The sequence below is a fragment of the Pelobates fuscus genome, chromosome 4, assembly GCF_036172605.1.
Source record: "Pelobates fuscus isolate aPelFus1 chromosome 4, aPelFus1.pri, whole genome shotgun sequence".
Taxonomy (NCBI): Eukaryota; Metazoa; Chordata; class Amphibia; order Anura; family Pelobatidae; genus Pelobates; species Pelobates fuscus.
This window is the reverse complement of record NC_086320.1, coordinates 144,274,329-144,294,965: the sequence shown is the minus strand read 5'-3', so window position 1 is coordinate 144,294,965 and position 20,637 is coordinate 144,274,329. Positions and strand designations below refer to the sequence as shown.

The 20,637-nt window shown below is 41.4% G+C and overlaps 1 protein-coding gene across 2 annotated transcripts in view; it reads right to left on the bottom strand.

Annotated features, from left to right (window-relative positions):
* The window catches only part of ATP9B (ATPase phospholipid transporting 9B (putative)), a 378,894-nt gene that overhangs the window by 330,737 nt on the left and 27,520 nt on the right, over nt 1-20,637 (bottom strand). For both annotated transcript variants that reach the window (XM_063451645.1, XM_063451646.1), the window contains exon 2: nt 10,271-10,444. In XM_063451645.1, the coding sequence (XP_063307715.1) occupies nt 10,271-10,444 (174 nt within the window). The remainder of the gene's footprint in view (nt 1-10,270; nt 10,445-20,637) is intronic.

Below are 20,637 nucleotides of genomic sequence, written 5' to 3'. Positions count from 1 at the left end.
AGAAATGGGGACACTGGGAGAAATGGGGACACTGGGAGAAATGGGGACACTGGGAGAAATGGGGACACTGGGAAAAATGAGGACACTGGGAAAAATGAGGACACTGGGAAAAATGAGGACACAGACACTGGGAGACTAGGGGACTGGGTGACATGGGGACACTGACACTGTGATACATAGTGACACTGATGCCAGGCTGGCCTTCCAATTCTTTGGACAGACATGCCCCCTTTTTGGCATGTTTGCCCTTTTGGCAGTTCTGGTCACATGATTTACGTTGGTGGCCCACCCTTTTACCCAGTCTATTGACTTTCTGCTTCACTGGACACTGCTGTTAGGGTGTATGGATTTCCTTGAAAGATGAAAGCATAAATTAGAGAGAGATTAGCATAGAGTAAGTGTTTTCTTATAGCTGCATCCTTAGAGTTTCCCTCTGACACCAACTCCATCAGATACATGACGCTTGAGAGGTATGACTGTTTTAGTTCGATAAGATTCTGTAATTAGGCCCCATTATAACTGTCAGCACCAGGCCTACTGGGCTCTTAATCTGGCCCTGCTCAGACCACTTCATTAAGTTGAAATGGTCTGGGTGGCTATAGTTCCCTTTAAAAGAAGCTTATGATCAATGGTGTATCTTAAAAAAATTAAATCATACTTACCACCCAGACCACGTACCAAGTAAGCATCACTGGGCAAAAGACCTAGTGATATATATATAGCTGCCTACCGCAAATCCATATTTAAATATCCCCTTTCTATAATTGCAAAGTGCTGCCGAATATGTTGACACGGTTATGGAAATTTTTTTCATACTTACGGTAATTTCCTTTTCCTGATCATTATACATGGCAGCATTTACTCATGGGTTAGCTCCTCCCTTCCCAGCAGGAATGGAAATAGAACTCTGAAATTGGTATAAATAGATTTACCCCTTCCCATCAGGCAGTCTTTGTAACTAGCTTCACAACTCTTGTAGTATATGGATGGGACCATATTGCTGCCATGTACAATGATCAGGAAAATAAAATTACGGTAAGTATGAAACAAATTTCCTTATTCCTGATCAATCATGGCAGCATTTACTCATGGGGAATACCCAAGCAGTATATATAGAGGGAGGGACAGAGTTCAAATAGAGCTAATAGTTATAAAAAACATTATTGAGCTACACCTAAGAAGCCTTAAGAAAGCCAAACAAGTAATAAATAGGATATTGTCATAATATCTGTTCAGGCAAGTTATTTTATCATTTTATACCAGAGGTTGCTAGGTCAGCAACCCCCTGCCATTCCAAAAGAGGGAATATCATGGAGAATTACAGTCAGGTGGAAACTAAGGTCATCATAACCAAACCTATAAAAGGAGCAAGGCTAGACTAATACAAGACAAACTCTGGTAAGAAATAAGGCACACTTCTTGCCTCTGTCTTGCTATGTAGAATAATGAAAGAGATTACAAGATAACCTCCTTAAAACAAAGACACTGCCTAGAAATTATAGACATATATATATATATATAAATATATGTCAAAAACAGAAGTTAATGCCCTTCTTGAATATAGATTAAATATCCAATCAATGGCACTTTCAAAACAGAACATTGTCAAAGGCATAACTTTCAGAGGTCAGACAAATTCCAGACAATGCTGAATAAAAACACTCATACTCTGCTATCAAAACAGGGAGAAATAAACTGAAAACCCTACCATTCTCTGTAAGTATGTATTTATTAATGACAATTTACACTGCCTGTTGTGAAAGGGGTGGATCTATTTATACCAATTTCAGAGTTCTATTTCATGTGAGGGGAGGAGCTAACCCATTAGTAAATGCTGCCATAGTTAAACAGAAAATAAATGCTAACAATACCTTTAAACTGTCCTAATTTTCTGCACAACCTGAGGGTCTTTAGAGACCAGGAAACACATGCCCAGTATCATGAGTGACTATAAAGTGGCTTTATCCTTTGTTCTGCGATTACCCCTGTACACACTCAGGATCTATATTCATTTTAGAATAAACCTGCATATTTGTGTTTCTGCACTAAACTAATTGAGGTCATTTAGAGCTTCTACATAAGGGAGTCGGACACAGCAATTGTCAACTTACTTGCTGTGCTTATCCCATAATCCTGTCCACAGCACTTTCATGGTACAGGTGTTCATTGGATATTTAATCTAGCTGTCATGAACAGAAAACAATACATATAGGGGGGCGGGGCCTGACAGCAGAGCTGGCCAGACATACTTGCAGAGAGCTCTGGCACAGCTAAGCCTAAAAGCAACGAAAACTCGTCATAATTGTGGTTTTTACTGACCAACATAACGGAGGCTCATTGCTATATCGAGTGGGAGCTCGTGGACACCAAAAAAGTGACTTTCCTTCGAGATCTGCCACACTCCATACCTAAGGCCTAGCATGACAGGCAGCCTGATGGCTGGGAGAAACAGCAACATGAGAACCAAACCGAGCAGCAACTATACCAACACCCCGCATCCCCCCCCTCTGGACCGGTGGGGGTCATCCCGGTCCCAGTTGGAAAAACCCTCAGGGGAGTACCCGGCCGGAACAAAGCTTGCATACAGTAACCAAGATGGCCGCCGAGCCACAACCTCATGAGACCCTGCAGGCCTGGAGAGAGGGCTTTGAGGCCAGGTTCAATAAGATCTGTGAAGACTTTTGGAGGCGATTAGAGCGCAGACCCAAAGCGTTTCACTCATCCGCCACAATGCCACATGAAGTGGAAACGGCAGCCCCCCGAGACGACATAAGACACCCAGATGTAAAGCAGCACCACATCGCCGCAAACCCGCCTTATCGCACACCCGGTGCTCCGCCATGCGACACCTCGGGGGGGCACCAAAACGCACCTGCACACTTCCCTACCAGGAGAATCTCACCAGGCAGCACTGCTTACGGGCGCGGAGAAGGCTTGAAGACCATAGCCAAGATAATCAACTCCGCTATTTGCTGGTGGACACAGTGAAGGAACACACAGGACTTTGGGGCTGGAGGGGCCCGAGCATACAGAAAGGTGGACTCAGGACCCCCAGAGCGGACAGCCCAATTCAATGCCCACCATCGCGTTCCTGGCTCTTCCAAAACAGGAGAATCGGATGACTGGTGACTTGCTGAAAAAGCTCTAGATAGCCATTACTGGCTCTGATTTATACTAACTTTATGTTATAGGCCAGGCTTCTGAGCTCCTGTCTCCTTGTTTTTGTTTTTTTTTGTTTTATTTCCTATTTGATTCTTCTTTATTTCCTAGCTATCAGGGGACGGCAGTAGGGCAGACATATAGCTCCAATAATAACCGACATTGAATAGACATAGCCTGTTCTCATCCTGCATTGTCTATAACGATCAGCTCTCCAGGCATAACACGTTTCATGTATATCGGAACTTTAATTAAAACATGTATAGCTCATTGTCGACACACATGTCTTGGCCACAATACAGGATAACGTTACTATTTGGTTTCAAACAGAGGCGAGGGTGGCTTACTTGATCGTTCCCTGAAGGCTACCATAACGCTGCTCAGTAAATGCACCTCTAGACCTGCGGCCTATTGCTTTAAAGTTAACCCTCTTTGCTGAGGCCTGCATAGCATAGCACTCCTGTCCCAAGCTCTAAGGGTCACTGGCCTGGGGCATCCCTAGGGATTTACTCCTGTCTCCAACTGCTACTTACTACTCTTATAAAATGTGCTGTTTTGATCTGCCATGAAAAGGTTATGTTATTGAAATGCTCGCATCGGCACTAAAAGTTGAAGCATGTTATTACCATTACTGTTTGACTATTATAAATTAGCATGACTTTTATTACTAATCACACTTGCTTATCTTCTGGCATTCATAGCACCAACCTGTTAACGTATAAAATAGTGCAGCTCATGTGAAATTTTAAGCAAAGCTTTGTCTCGTAGGTTGCATACTCCTGCCAAAATGTCTATATAATGCCTATAATCATGCAAAATGTACAAAGCAAGTCATTAACCCTGTTATACCTTTTTAAAAATTGTGCATGTCTTTCTCATTGCTCTACTACATGTAAGCTATCTATTGTCATTGGCTGTTGGGGCATGACAAAATTGTATGTATTTTTTTTGCACTACAAAAATAAAGAATAAAAAAAAAAAGAAAATACTATAGTATATATGAAGCTGCTGAATAGTTGCCTCTCAACAAGCATCTATGTTCCTGTTTCTTCATGAATCAACCAAAGGACTAATGCAGGGTTGTCCAACTCCCTCCAGATGAATATATATCTTTGCATTAAGCGTACCCTATGATGCTGATGCACCAGAATTTGTTTGTTTAGTCTATTGCATACTGCTTTTAACTGTCAGCACCCAACAACCTAAACAGCCATTTATCTACAAATGTCAAGGTTTAGTGTTAGCTTTTTATCTGTCTTTATCCTATTTTTTTTTTCAAGGTGCTTTGTAGCAGGAAGAGCACATGTAGCTATTGTTTCTATAGTGAACTATCCTGTTGAATCTAGTGCAAAATACTTTGCCTGGGTTTTGTATGCCATGGTGAACAACTGCAGGAGTTCTTCACTGAGCTGTGCAAGCAGGCATACTCAATACTTGGAGATGATCAGAAGGCAAAATTCAGTGGTGGGCCATCCAAATAAATTCACTATGTAATGTCTCTAATTTTCTTATGAAGCCATCATCAGGGTTAGACTGTAAGGATTTTACCTCCCCGGCTTATTTTACATTCTTTTTACTTCTCTAGATGCATCAATATGATTTGATTCAAGTGTTAACGGAAATGCAGTTCATTTGTGGATTCCTTCTGCCATAGGACAGTGCTAGATCAGTTAACAAAAATACATAATGAGAAAATTATAAAAGAAAATACCAAGTGCCAAAAGAATAAAACACAGCACAGAAATTCTCATGTAACGAGCTCCTTTCATTTTCACTACTTTTATCTTGCAAGCTTAACTGCTCCTTACATTCTCATCAAAACAGAAAGATATACACAATGCTGAGCTTTTGTACTAAGGGTCATACACGTCTTATTAAGTTTTAAGCAGCGGAACTTTTTTCTGCAAAACCATACTGTAATTATTGTACTCTACAGGTAGCATTAGTAATCAAGCCAAAAGCAACAGTGTAGTCATGTCATTCTTAAAAGATCAGCATTTTCCCATGCTTCTGCATAACAAATGTGTTGCAGATTAATTGAAAGTGTACAGGGCATCTCAGCACGGAGATTAATCCGAGCATTTGATATCCCTTTCACTTCATATGGAAATGCCATTCAATGGAACCATTTTCATTGGGACAATGTGTTTTTGATAACAAGTGGAATGTAAATCTCATGAGAAAGAAATCAATCCAACCAAAGTAGTCCAGAGTATTGATCTGTGTGCATTATAATTTCACAGACTTGAATGGAATTCCATTGCTTAAAATGAAATTAAAGGGGGAAAAAAAGAAAATTAAAAACCAAAACAAACATAATTTCAATGTAAACCAGAGTATTAAGGCAAATGAAGTATGTTAGTGTTTTCTGTTGTGTTTGATCAAAAACATTTTTTAAGTGTACATGTTTCATAAAGTATGCCAGTTTTCTTTTTAGCATTTTAAAAAGGACTCATGAATAATGTCAATCTCTTATAACAATGTGTGTCACTCACTATGGGAAGCCAAGCAAAGATGCTACTGTTTGAAAAAGAGAAAAGCAAACAACAAAAAAGCACTACCAGACATAAGATTCCTGAAAACTGAATTCTAAGTGAAAAGTCAGTGTCCTTGATTGGCTGTCTTGCAAAACATAGATGTCCCTTTGTATATAATTACGGCATATGAGAACAATCATTATGTGTCAATAGTCAGAAAAGTAAACAGATTGTGTGTGGTTCTATGGTCAACGTGTCATTAGTATTGTCTGTAGCTACATAATCTACAGGTTTTGTCTATAAATGATCTGTATAATATTATATTATATTTACATTTAGAACCACAGATTTTTGGCGAATTGATGTGGGAATTGCAAATTTTAATCCAAATTAGCTGAACTGGAAAATGTTTTTTCTGGCCTAGAGTTTGTAAATCCCTTACACATTCTCCCCAGTCCCCAGGGGTGTCAAATGTATTTCAACTCACAGGAGATGAGTAAATCTACTCTTTAAACTGATAAGCGGCATAACGCAGTTGCTATCAGTTTATACACAGCCAAATAAAAATCTTGAGAAAAACACATCTAAACAACAGCCAGCTTCCCTCAATCAGCATATAAAATAAAAATGTATAAATATATATATATATATATATATAAATATAAAACTTTCCACGTGTCCTGCACTCACTGCTCCCGGTCTTGTTAATGCCTCGGTGCAAACTCCGACCATAAGTATATATAGGTTCTTGCTGAAGTGCACTCACATGACTCAATAATATTTCTAATTGTGCTGTTTATTCAAGCATCAAGTAATACAAAGAAGTGTCGACGTTTCAGTCCTTGCCGGACTTTTTTCAAGACAGTTTGATGGTGTGGGTCATTTCATTAAATACACACTACTGAAACATGATTGGAGGGTGAAAAACAGAACTGAGGTTCAATTAAGTTTTAAGTGACGTGTATCATGTGAAAAGAATATCATGGGTGAGGCAATTACCAACCCTCACAGGAGTGAATAGTTACGTGAGTGGTAATGTTGAGACAAAGTGTCTATAAACAATAAATTACATATTTACAACTATTTACATACATTGTATCTTCATCTACACAGCGAAAAAGCCGGGCTTCAATGGCCATGATATAAACAAAGCACTAATATATCGTGCTTATAAATGTCAATTATGATTATCCATGTATATTGTTACTATCATGGTCACTGATTCCTCCTGCATTAACAACATGCAAGATTATATTAATGATGTATCACAGCATTCATAACATATGTCTACCCTTAATCTATGTATTATAGTTTATAGTTATCACATAACATGTTATTTGTATGAATGTTGAATCAATCCATATCATTATCAAACATACGTTAGGGTAAATAATTAATATAAGCATATATCAACAGGACACTGATAGCTAGACATGCTGAATACTGAATTAGCAAAAAAGTAGTTTCAGTAGTGTGTATTTAATGAAATGACCCACACCATCAAACTGTCTTGAAAAAAGTCCGGCAAGGACTGAAACGTCGACACTTCTTTGTATTACTTGATGCTTGAATAAACAGCACGATTAGAAATATCATTGAGTCATGTGAGTGCACTTCAACAAGAACATATATAATATATATATATATATATATATATATATATATATATATATATATAATATATATGTTCTTGTTGAAGTGCACCCACATGACTCAATGATATTAAAAATCCAAGAAGGGAGAGCATTGGGTAAGGCACCAATGCATTTTGGACCTAGGTGGCACAACCTTAGACAAATTTTGTGAGACAGACTGTGTGCAGAAATCAGCAGAGTACTGATCACACATGCATTTGAACTCTCTCAGTGGAGCAGGGATGGCTGCAAGTTACACTCTACACCATAAACTTTGCAATGATGCAAAGTTGTTATAGTGCTTAACGAGATCCTTTGAGAATATGGAATTGTAGTTTTGATGGTAAAATCAAGTGTATTTTATCTTACTTTAATTCTAATGCTCTTTTCTTATTTCACACATTTATAAAAACTGAAAAAAATGTATTCACTCAATGCACTCTAAATATTATACTTGTCAGTACAATAAATCAATCTATTATTTGCACTTGATGGGTAGGAGCAAATTATTAATTTCCTGCTGTCAAATTGATATAAATTTAAAGTATTGGTTTAAGAACCAAGAATTCTAGGATATTTTGCCTCTACTGACCACTAAGATGACGTTTTTTGTATGCAGCCGTTTTAAATCGGTTCGGTCACTGCAAACGTACCTCTTCACTTCCTCTTTTTTCTGTTTTATTTCACCGTAAAAAGATGAGACTTTGTCTTATATATATTTCCTATACTTGACAAATCTTGACAAAAAAAAATGGGGAGATTAAAAGGACACTTTAATGTTACAGCTTAAAGTGGTGGTTCTGGTGTCAATATCATGTCCCTACAGGCTATTCAATGTAAATGCTGCAGTTTCAGAAAAAAGGCACAGTTTACATTGCTGCTGAGTAGCACGTCTAGTGACAGTAACTTTTGCCACAAGGTTTGATGCAACGTAATAGTCTATAACAGTGGTCGACAACCTATAGCCCTCAGAAAAAGGCTCATCCCAGGTCGCCACCTTACGGCATCTCAGAGGGGCGCACAAATACTGCCCCACAATTGAGGTAGATTGACTATGACAGACTCATAAAACAAATAAAGTGAACAATGCAGACAATTAATTATAGTAGTGCATTATATCTTACTTAAAATCCACTATTCTAATTCATTTTGGGTGCTATTCACTTTGTTTGTTTGCTGTGTTTTTTATTGTGTGGAACTACCGTGATTGGTTCCACAGTGATACCTAGCTGCACTTTGGTACTATTGTACTTTGTAAAGCTCCACTTATGGCACTAAGCTTTTTTTGTATATTGACTATAGCAGACTATTCTGTCCAAATATATATCAGCCCAGGGGTACGGGTAGCGAAGGAGCTATGTACTTACTGTGCTCTCCCAGAACAGCTCCCTTACGCACACAGTGGTGTGGCAGCAGCCAAGATATGACATCACCCACCCAGTACTCACTACGATGTGCAGATGGCCGTTATACAGGAAGAGAACAGTGATCTCAGGAGACCCACAGGACCCCAGGTAGGGATAGGCTGGGTGGACCTCTTAACAAAAAAAAATTACATCATATGCGTTTTGTGAGTGTGAATGTGTATGTAGTAATTATGTTACACTTAAAGATACCAAATTAGGGAGTTATCTACTAAACTTCTAAAGGATCAAAATTAAGAAAAGGGCTTTTTGTAATTTTGATTTTCAGCTGTCTAGTAGATAAGCTCTATAGTTTTGGTATCCTTACATATGGCAATCCCACATAATGCCAGATTAGGAAGTTATCTTTTACTATTATCTTCCATTTTTAGATCTATACATGAAGGCAGCTTTCCATCAATTTACAGACATGGCATCCGGCCCTTAATTGGAAAAAAGGTTGTTGACCCTTGGTCTAAAGAATCAAATTCAAATATTCTATCACTCCACCAGTAGGCTGTGGAATAGGCTGACGTTTGCTACACTGGCTCAGGACTGAAATGTGGTTTACAGGATGCCCGGCTTCTCAACAAGCAATGAGTACACGCACTTACTGACTGAGAACTTTCAGTTTCCAACATTGTCTGAAGTGCAATAATAATACCATTTACACCTTGTGTGCAGTAGTTTTCTTCATTTCATCTTTGTGGCTCAAGTTTACAAGATAGTAGTTAAGTTAGATTATATTATATAGGTAATATTTCTTATAAGTAGAGCCCTTTAACAATAACCCTACTTTACCTTGCTGAATGAGTTATTAGTATCAGTGGTTATTCGCTCTAGTGGTTCTAGTGCCAGAACTGCTGTGGCATCATCATGGTGGTACACTGAAAATCACTGATGTCATTCTACATGTCATGAAACCATTCTACTGTTAATTTGAAGATTGTATAGCTGTGTGATTTTATTAACCGGTGTGGCTAAAATAGCAGAATACATTAATGGAACACTCCAGGGCAGCACAACAACAACTGCATATGAATGAAGTTGTTAAGGTGCCATGAAGTTCCTTCCACTGGCTTACTTTTAAGGGTTAAAGCATTTACACGCAGTTTAACTCTAAAATCCAGTGTCCAGAATTTTGAAAGAGGAAGCCTCGGCCAGGGGTGCCGCTGAGAGCCTCAGCTGAAACTCCGTAGCTTCCCAGTCACAAAACGTCTTGAGAAAAATATGTACATTCCTCAAGCCATTTGCCACTGATTGGTTCAGAGATTCAGATGTCACACACAACGGCACCACCTACCAATACATCCTCTTTTTAAGATCTGGAAAGCAGAAAGACAGGGAGCAGAACAATCAGGCGCTGGATATTATACTTTAAGGTTAAACAGTGTGTGAACAATTTAACCCCCAACAGGCACCACTGAACCCCCTGGTTTCATAACAACTTTATTAAAATGAAGTTGTTACAGTGCCAGAGTGTTCCTTTAACTAAAAGGTGTAATCCAATACTTTTGTGTCGTGTAAGTTAGCAGGCTTTTACATTCTTAACAGAATACATAGCACAAATTATCTATGTAACATGGTAACTCATTACCTGGTGCACAGGAATTTCCATCCACCACAAACAAACCATTCTAAACCTCTTTTTCGGCGGGTAATTCTGGCTCGAGGTAAGGTATGGTAATCACTTTCATCATTTTCAAAGCCTTCTTCAGACATCATAAGTGGCATTTCATCCAAAGGTGAAGCCTCATCATCTACTTGATATCTGAAAGTGTTATAAACATATAAGTTAGTTGAGGAAAGAATCTGTCTCTCATAGCTCCTATAGTAATCAAAAACCTGAAATTGTCAGTCTGAAAACGTAATTTGTGATCTAATGCATTTTTTTATTTATCTTTTTACACACAATTTCGGTTTCATTGTGAAATCCTATAGAACAGTATCAGACAATTAGTAGGATCAATATGTTCACTCTAGCCAAATATGTGAGACTTCAAAGTTATTTATTCATGTTTTTTTTTTTTATTCCCATGACTTAAAATACAGGTAAGAATGTACAGCATAAAACAGGCAGATTAGGAAGCCCCACTTACCTCCTACACCTATCCGAACATAATGGGATGGAAATCAAATCAGGGCGCTGCCGCGGCCTGCAAAGATGGCGCCTATGCGGGAAGCCTCTAACTACTCCTCGGATGACAGTGAGGGTGAGTCCCCCGAGGCACCAGCAAATGGAAAGAGCATCAGGACGGAGAGTACTCCACCTCCTGAACAGATGCCGGCGAGCAAAGCAAATATCATTAACCTGCTCAAGGAGCTTAAAGCCCAATCAGCAGCTGACGTTGCCTTAATCAGGGAAGATTTGGGCACGATGACAGTCCGCATACAGGCTGTAGAGGTAAATGAAGCGGCTACAGCGGACAAAATTGAGGCCCTGCAGACAAGCACTACTTTGGAAAACAAAGTGGCAGCACTGGAAGACTCTAAACGCCAGTGAACCCTCAGGATTATTGTGACTCAGGATAAGTGCAAGACCCTGAGATCCTACCCTACCTACGCAGATTACTGGCCTCCCTTCTCTTACCAGCTAAAGCAAAATCTATTTTGCTGGAGTTCCATTTCAGAGTACGTTAGCCTCCAAGAGCCCCAGCTGAGGTCCCACAGGACTTACTTATTCGTTTTCAATCACTCCGGGGCAAGAGGCTAGTCCAAGAAGCAGCCCTTGAAGCAAACACCTACGAGTTCGAGGTCTCTGACCTATCCTTCTATAACAACCTCTCTAGAGCAACTGTAGCTTGGCAACACTCCATGAAAAAAGTAACTCAGCTCCTGGGGGGCCAGGGGGATACAGTATCGCTGGGGGCCATGGCGCAGACTTTATGTTTATCAAGAAGGCAAAAGAGAGTGCACATCACACAAGCAAGTGACTGAGATTTTTTTTCAGGCTTTGGGCATATTTTAGGAGGCCACTACAAGCAATACCTCTGCAGCAACGACACCAGCGACAACCTCCAGGTTCTGGAACGTTAGAAAACGCAACCATTGTTCCCAAGAGCAAGCAGTGTTGCAGGTTCACCTAAACCGACAACCTGAACTTTGCAAGAGCTCGGACGTCTCGCAAGTGCACTATGAATAAGAATGCACGTTGTAGGCTTCTGTTCCTTATGCTATTGTTTTACGTTATTTAACGTTTACGTTACTAACATATATCATTGGAAATTTATCTCCCAACTTGCTCACACCCCCCAAAAGAAAGCTGTTTCCAACAAGCAAATGCTAATTTTTCCTACTTCCATTATGCAACCTTACGCTAGTAATTATTTGTATGATATTACAGAATATATGCTCTACATTAGCTCTTATGTTGTACTGTAGCAAAAATTAAAACAGGTAGGCACACTCAAAAGTGCTAATAAGAATCAGAAAATAGCCAAACAAAAATGGACAAACTCGTCAAGGGTGCTCACTCGTATAAGGCCATATTCCCAAAGGCCAAAAGAGTTACATCTATTGCTTAAACAAGGGGCACAACAACAAATGTATATGAAAAGATTATTTTTTAAATGGGTCACACTAATAGGCTCTCATTAAAGGACCACTATAGTGCCAGGAAAACATACTCGTTTTCCTGGCACTATAGTGCCCTGAGGGTGCACCCACCCTCAGGGTCCCCCTCCCGCCCGGCTCTGGAAAGGGGAAAAGGGGTAAAACTTACCTTTTTCCAGCGCTGGGCGGGGAGCTCTCTGCCTCCGATCCTCCTCCGTTCCGCCCCGTCGGCTGAATGCGCACGCGCGGCAAGAGCTGTGCACGCATTCAGCCGGTCGCATAGGAAAGCATTTACAATGCTTTCTTATGGACGCTTGCGTGCTCTCACTGTGATTTTCACAGTGAGAATCACGCAAGCGCCTCTAGCGGCTGTCAGTGAGACAGCCACTAGAGGATTTGGGGGAAGGCTTAACCCATTTATAAACATAGCAGTTTCTCTGAAACTGCTATGTTTATAAAAAAAATGGGTTAACCCTAGCTGTACCTGGCACCCAGACCACTTCATTAAGCTGAAGTGGTCTGGGTGCCTAGAGTGGTCCTTTAACTGTATCAATGAATGAAAAAGACATACAATGTCAAATAAACAGTACAATGTAACACCTATAAGTTCTAGAGTAGCCTGTAGGCAGACTACACAATGCATGAATCCCTGAATACAGGTATCCAAAATAGCTGTATGAGATACCCCAAAACAATTATATATACAAACAAAAGAAAAGCATACCAGACCTAGTGAGAAGAAGGTCAAGAGTCAACCAATAAGCCCCCAACGTTACGGCAAAAATGCCTTTATCAAGGGAGGCTCCCGTGATAAAGGCATTTTTGCCGAAACGTTGGTTGACTTATTGGTTGACTCTTGTCCGTTGGTTGGCTTATTGGTTGACTCTTGTCTTTCTCACTAGGTCTGGTATGCTTTTCTTTTCTTTGTATATATAATTGTTTTTGGTACCTCATGGTGTGGTGGGAAGCAGTTGATGTTATGTGAGAGGATGTCTAGTCGATGAATAGTCATGTCTATGCTTAAGTGGGGTGTTTCAAAAGCCCAGTTTTCCCATACTTTGATTTGTATTTCCCTACCAATGAGATATGTCATGTGAGTTCCTGCATAGATTAATTTGTTGGCATGTGGGATAGTGTCGCCATAAGAATATGAAATATCAAGTGCTTGATTGGTTTGGGATATGTATCTTCAAAAATGAGAAACAAGGAACCGGGAGAGTTGGGTATGGTTTTTTTATTATAGTGTTATAATATTTAAATAGGCACATAGCCGCTAATCGGGTGGGACTCGTGTACCAGTGGTAGATAATTTGCATGATAATTCCATGTGGGATGCCCATGAGGTTAGACCTTTGTACATATTGACAGAGGCAAGCCAAGTAGCCTCTGGTAGCTGTTGCCCTAGGTCTTTTTTCCCAGGTTTGTATGCAATGTAGAGATTGTATCTCAGTATCTGGCAGTAGTAATGCATAAATGGGGGAGATAGTGCTACATAAAAGTTTTGAAATGTTGTGAGAGGGTTAAACCTTGGCTTTGTTGTTGCTAATACATGGGTATTCCATCATGATTTCAGTTGTAAGTAGGAGTGATGTGCTGTGTTGGGTAAAGTATACTGGCCCTTCAGTTGATCAAATGTTAACAGTTTCCTGTTAGAATGTAAATTATTTAAGTATGAAACTCCATATTTATTCCAAATCCTAAAATTGCAATTGGGTATCAGATTTGACAACGCTTCTAGAGGTGATGCAAAAGAGGTTGGGTGGCAGCTGCACATGAGTTTATAAGTGGTATCCCAAATTTTATCACATGACATGAGGCTTCATATTTTGCATTAACTTCCTTTATTACTCCAGTAGCAGAAAAGAACATGGAAAAATAAATGACCAATAAGAGGTAAGCATAGCATATAATAAGCCTAAGGCACATCCTCTTTCTTTGCTGCTCCACCACAAGTCAGGTCAGAATATTGTGTGTCTCACATTTTTTTCACTAGCTTGTCTTGTCATTATTACTATTTTAATACATATGTTTATTTTCTCTTGTGGGGAATTTAGGGGTTATCTGCATCCTTATTGCTTGGGCTGCACTGTTGGGCTCGGTTTCTCCCACCTTTTTTACTCCTCCTCTGTTCATGGAATATACAGACTGTTTTAATCTGTCTGAGTATATTCCCCGTCTTCTGTGGCTATGCTCACCACTTTGGGGAGCCCTCACGGCACGGCGTACTCACAAAGTGAGTGCAAAGTGCCCAGGAGGCTCGACTGCCCATTAGGCGTTCGTGCACCGCACTAGTTCATGCGGCAACGTTCGCTTATTCGCTTATTCACCTACCGAACACACACACACACACATTACGTTACGCGTTCGATTAATATCTCGTAAACGCACGGACGTTCGCCTATATCTACCTGTCGAAAGAGACTAAAACACATCGCGTTTGACAGAGGGTTTCCCATTGGGTTTGCATGTTTGCCGCATATTTTCACTGATCCATTTGTGAGTTTCCCCGCAAATCCTATATACGGTTTTGCTGGCTTTTCAGCGGCCATCTTGGATCTCACATTGTGAGAGTCCCAGCGGCTATTTTGTATTTTTTCCTCAAATATCTTGCTATTGCTGTGTTTACTGCCTGTCTCAGGGACCTGCTACAGGTTAGTGGAAACCTTAAGGGTGGGTCAGCCGATCAGGTTCTCGGACTTAGTACTCCGGCTTGCGGTGAGCCCTCATTTTGATTGGCGCTGCTGAGTGGAGCTGTGCACGCAGTCTTCTTTAATTCTGGGTGAGCCCCAGAAATTGTCTGCCTATATGTGAAACAGCCATATATACTATAAAGGCTATTAAAACCCCTTTGGTGGTCCCTGCTGACGATCTGCTGTAAGTGCCTATCCCCCTTATAACTACAATACTAATTTGGGAGACCCAGAGTGTGTACTGAGATGGAAGATTCCCAAATGCCAGCAGACCTACAGGCCCTTATTAATGCAAGGGCCAAGAACCACCAACCCCCCCAAGCGCACTCAAAGAGAGACAAGAGAGATGTCGGATGATTCAGATTCATCCTCTAAAGGGCAGCCACGTCTGGTGAAACGCCACTGGAAGGGCAAAGGGTCGAAACAGAAGCCTAACAAAGGCAAAGCACCACTAAAAAAAAAGGGGAAACACTTACATGCCGTGCCCCAGATGGTATACGACACTTCCTTGGATGAGAAGAGTGATGTTCCCCCCTCATTGTCAGTTCTGGACGAATGGCAGGCCGAACAGTCTCAGTCAGATGACGAGACTCGGGGTCACAACTCTTTCGTTAAGGAGACATTCCTGGGTGAGGCCCAGCAGCAGGAGGACACAGACGAGGCAGAGGCCTCTGAACAACCTCTGAACGCTTCTACAACTCCACATGTCAAGGGATGTTCAACCCGAGGAACATCCATCATACTCGTTCGGGGGATTGGACACCACCACCACACCTCACGAAGTTTATGCACTTCTGGTTAAGGAAGGCATTGGACGAGGAGGTCCGCAAAACACTACGTGCCGAATGCCCCCGACCTTCGTTGCCTGACAAAGTTGCGCTCACACAGGAGTTCGACCAGCTCATGCTGGCCTTCTTGCGAAAGGGGGCAGAGACCCCAGAAAAGGGATCGAGAAAGGCTTTAAGGGAGCCCAAGATAAGCTCCTAGATTCCATAGGGCCACTAACCTGTGTAATGATGCTGGCACACTAAGCTTATGCACAGGCAGATTCCTTCACGGCAGATATGGTGCGTGACTGGGCGCACTACATCCATGAGTGTCCCAAAGATGCTTCTGTTTTGTGGGCAACACCAACGCTGAGCAGCGCTGTTTAGAATTGATGGGAAATTGGTGGATCTTGGGGCCCAGGAACTAGGCCCACAGGCACACGGCAAACCTTTTATGAAGGAGCTGAACAAACATGTAAATGCGTTCACCTTGTTGAATAAGGCGCACACACTTCGATGCGCAGAGTATTTCGAGGCAATACCCCTAGAGGGGTATTTGGCAGGACTGGCCTGCAGAGGGGTCGTGCCGCCAGCCGATTCTAGCAACTGATATCCACAGTAAAACAGTTCTACCCGGAAGTTGGCGGACGTCAACAATTCCAATACTCGCTGAGTTCCAACAGGGACCATGGAGGCTGTGGACGTACTCGTGGACACCTCGACAGATAAAACACTGTTACACAACCATAATACCTTCAGTCTTAACTACGCCTTTCTTATTTTTTCCAGAACTGGGTAGAACTTTGCACAGATACATGGGTGCTATAGACAGTACAGGGCTACCACATAGAGTTCGAGGTCACTTGGATTTAAAACTTGCTGACTCGTCCAACAGTCTTATAGATCTGGAACTAACAGATCTATGAACGAAAGGGGCCATACAACCGGCCACCTCACGCGGAGGTTTCTTCAGCAATATGTTCCTTGTACGGGGAAAAAAAAACTGGGGAATACCGTCCGGTAATCAATCTGCGAGACCTGAATGTACACGTTACCTACCACCATTTCAAAATGGAAGGTATACACCTATTACTAGATCTTTTCCAAAGAGGAGATCGGTTCACCCGCCTAGATCTCAAGGACGCATATCAGTCCATCCCAGTGCACGATGACAGTCGTCCTTTCCTGAGATTCCTATGGAAAGGAAGACCTTGGCAATCCACTTGCCTTCCATTCGGACTAAGCTCAGCACCGTGGTGCTTTACGAAGATTGTGAAACCAGAGATGGCACACCTTTGAGGATTGGGCATCCAATGCATAGTGTATCTAGACTACATACTTCTGTTCGGTCAGATACGACAACAACTGGTGTCACAGACAGCATACTCTGTAAAAGGTGTGTGAATCCCTGGGTTTCATCGTAAACCGCACGAAGTCCGCAATGACTCCAGTTCAATGTGTACGATTACTGGGCTTTCACATCGACTCAAGGTCTTGTACACTTCGACTTCCGGCAACAAAGGTCTCGGCAATCCGAAAGTAGAATCGCAGGATACTGCATTGGAAAATCGATCCCGCTCCGTATGTTGGCATGGATTGTGGTCCTCCTATCCTGCGATGTTCCCGGGCCCGCTGCATTATCGCACCATGCAACGCCTGAAAACACATTTCCTCAGATGAAATCCCACCTACGATCAACCCGTGATGGAAGAAGTCCGACAGGAACTTCGATGGTGACTCGATTGCATGCAAGCCTGGAATGGATGGGCCATCTTTGGCACACGTCCTGATTTCATACTGGAATCGGACGCCAGACAATGGGGTTGGGGGCACAATTAGCCACAGGCGGAGTGTGGACGTCGGACAAACTCGCTCTCCATATCAACTCCCTGGAACTGTTGGGCAGGCGCCTTCGCAATTCGGAGTCTAATGAAAGGCAAAACGATTGCTGTATCCTACTGCGGATGGACAACATCTCCGCAGTTCGATATATCAACCATCTAGGAGACACCCGCTCCCAAACACTGGCAGACCTCTGTCTTCCACACAACATAACGTTGATGGCGGAACATCTACCGGGGATACCAACCTAACTGCAGACTAGTTATCCCGGCACTGGATACGGGACAGCAGGGACTGGCAATTGGATTCACGCATATTTGCGGAGCTGGATGAATGGAGAGGCCCATTCGAGGTAGACTTCTTTGCATCTCGCACTAACCGCCAGCTGCCAAGTTTCTACAGCTGGTTACCGAAGCCAGAGAGTTCAGCGGTGGACGCCTTCCTGCAGAATTGGACGGCCAGAGGGACGTACGCCTTCCTGCCCTTTGCTATAATCGCAAGAGTACTCCACCACATCAGGATCCAAGTAGTAATGGTTCTCCTGTTGACAGCTCTATGGCTGAGTCAACCATGGTTCCCAGACCTTCTCGCACAGTCATGCGAGGACCCTCTCCTCCTGCCAGATGAACGGATGATGCCTATCTTTGGTAGCCTGGACTCTTTCGGGGGTTCAGGGTGCACATAGGAGTTATCGGCAGAGGCTAAAGACATCCTCTGGGAGTCTTGGGTTCCTGGAACCAGGAGATGTTACCTCTCGGCCTGGCTCTCATGGTCTAATTGGTGTGTGGGACGGAATCGCAATCCCTTTGAGGCCTCTGTCTCCTCCATGTTGAATTTCCTGGCATCTTTGTTTTCGGAAGGTAACTCTTGCCGCTCTATTAATGTGGTTCACTCAGCGATATCAGCGGTTCAAACTCCATTCCAAGGGAAACCTATAGGGCAGGATCCTCTGATTTGTCGCTTACTTCGGGGCATACGGCTGTGAAGACCACCGGCCCTGAAATACTCCACCCCCCACCATGTTTTTCTCTTCCCTCCCTGGGATTTAGGTTTTAGAGATGGCTCATTAGCTCTTTTCTTTGCTAAATTGTTTAGTTGACTTTCACTGCCAAGTGTATTCCACATGTGTGCTACGCATTTCTGGTGTATGTCTATTATTATTATTATCTTGTAGTATGCGATCGATGTGTTAGTCAGTTAGACTATATTGGATATTCAGTACATTTAACAAGTAATATTGCTAGTTAGCCAGACTATGGTTTCTCATGTTTTTTCAAGGTTTTGGCTATACCACTAAAACGTTTTTGGTCTCGTTTCAGCTTAATGCAACGCAACACCGCATTCGGAAGTATTCATGAGAAGAGATTTCTACATTCCAGCTGTCGTTTGTATTTTAAGAGGACAATCCTTATTTGTTAGAACTTGTTGGACATTTCCTGGTTCGGAATATGATCCGTTTTGACTTTTGATGTCGCTATTTCAAGAGGAAGTGCCTCAGTGGGAGGGGCTTATTATATACTATGCTTATCTCTTATTGGTCATTTATTTTTCTATGTTCTTTGCTGCTATTGGAGTAGTAAAGGAAGTTAAAGGGACACTATAGTCACCAAAACAACTTTAGCTTAACAAAGCAGTTTTAGAGTATAGATCATGATCCTGTAGTCTCACTGCTCAATTTTTGGAGTTAAATCCCAGTTGTTTCTGTCTATGCAGCCCTAGTCACACCTCTCCTGGCTGTGACTCACACACCATGCATGGGGAAAAAAATGGTTTCACTTTCAATTAGATGTAACTTACTTTAACAGTTCTTATTGTCTGCTCTCTAAAGTGAACTTTAATCATACACAGAATGCTTATGTGGGGTCTAGCAAGCTATCAGCAGTGCAGGGCATAATACATTTTAAATTAAATAGAATTTACAATAAAGGAAGTATAAACATTAGCTGACTCTTTACAGGAAGTGTTTAGGACGGCTGTGCAAGTCACATGCAGGGAGGTGTGACTAGGATGCATAAATAAAGTGATTTAACTCCTAAATGGCAGAGAATTGAGCAGTAACACTGCAGGGAAATGATCTATACATTAAAACTGCCTAAATAAGTTAAAGTTGTTTTGGTAACTATAATGTCCTCTTAATGCAAAATACTGCTCTCCTGTCATTATTAAAATTAAGATTATTAGTACACTAAAGCTAGCATAATCTTTAATTGCTAGCATTGTTAAGGTGGTATGCTCGATCTTTAGTGGGGTAGCACCCAACGCAAGCTATTCATGTCCCACTGGTGCAACCAGTTCTGCTCAATATGTTCCCATTGTGCTGGGTCAGTGTGTTGATTAGCTGATTTAGGAGATATTTTTAATGTATTTTGATCACGTTTTGCATGTACCAGCTCATCATAATTTTATATAACACCAATGTTTAGCAGTCACTTGAACATTTTTACTTAAAGGAACACCATTGAGTTAGGAATACAAATCTGAACAAAAAGAATGGGTCGTTGTAAGTCATTGGCCTACTGTAGATGTATACCTCAACCTGGAACTGAGACATGCTTTCAATACTTTTGCTCTGTAAACCCGTTCATATTATGTTTACATAATACAGTATTGCTTTATTTATTTTTTATTCTCATTATTACAGGCATAGCAATAATGTAAATAATGAGAATAAAAAAAAAAGAAGCAATACTGTATTATGTAAACATAATATGAACGGGTTTACAGAGCAAAAGTATTGAAAGCATGTCTAAATACCAGTTCTGGTTGAGGTATACATCTGCAGTAGGCCAATGACTTACAACGGCCCATTATTTTTATTATGTGTGTGTGACAATGATATGAATTGATGCTGTGGTAGCTGCTCCTATGCGAAAAGAGTATCCTGAGAAAAATGTGGAGATGAGGCCTAACCTGACTAGGAGACTCCTAATGTATTGGATGAATTTTTGTGTTGTTAGAGGGTCCTCATGCAACAGTAGTAAAGGAGAATTTGGGTGGTTTCCTGTAAATGACTTTACTTAAGTTCATCTAGTACCTTTACTGGACACCATTTCGTCCTTGATATATATAATGGAATTTCTACTAGCCTTTTTGGCAAGTCTTAGTTTGTTTAA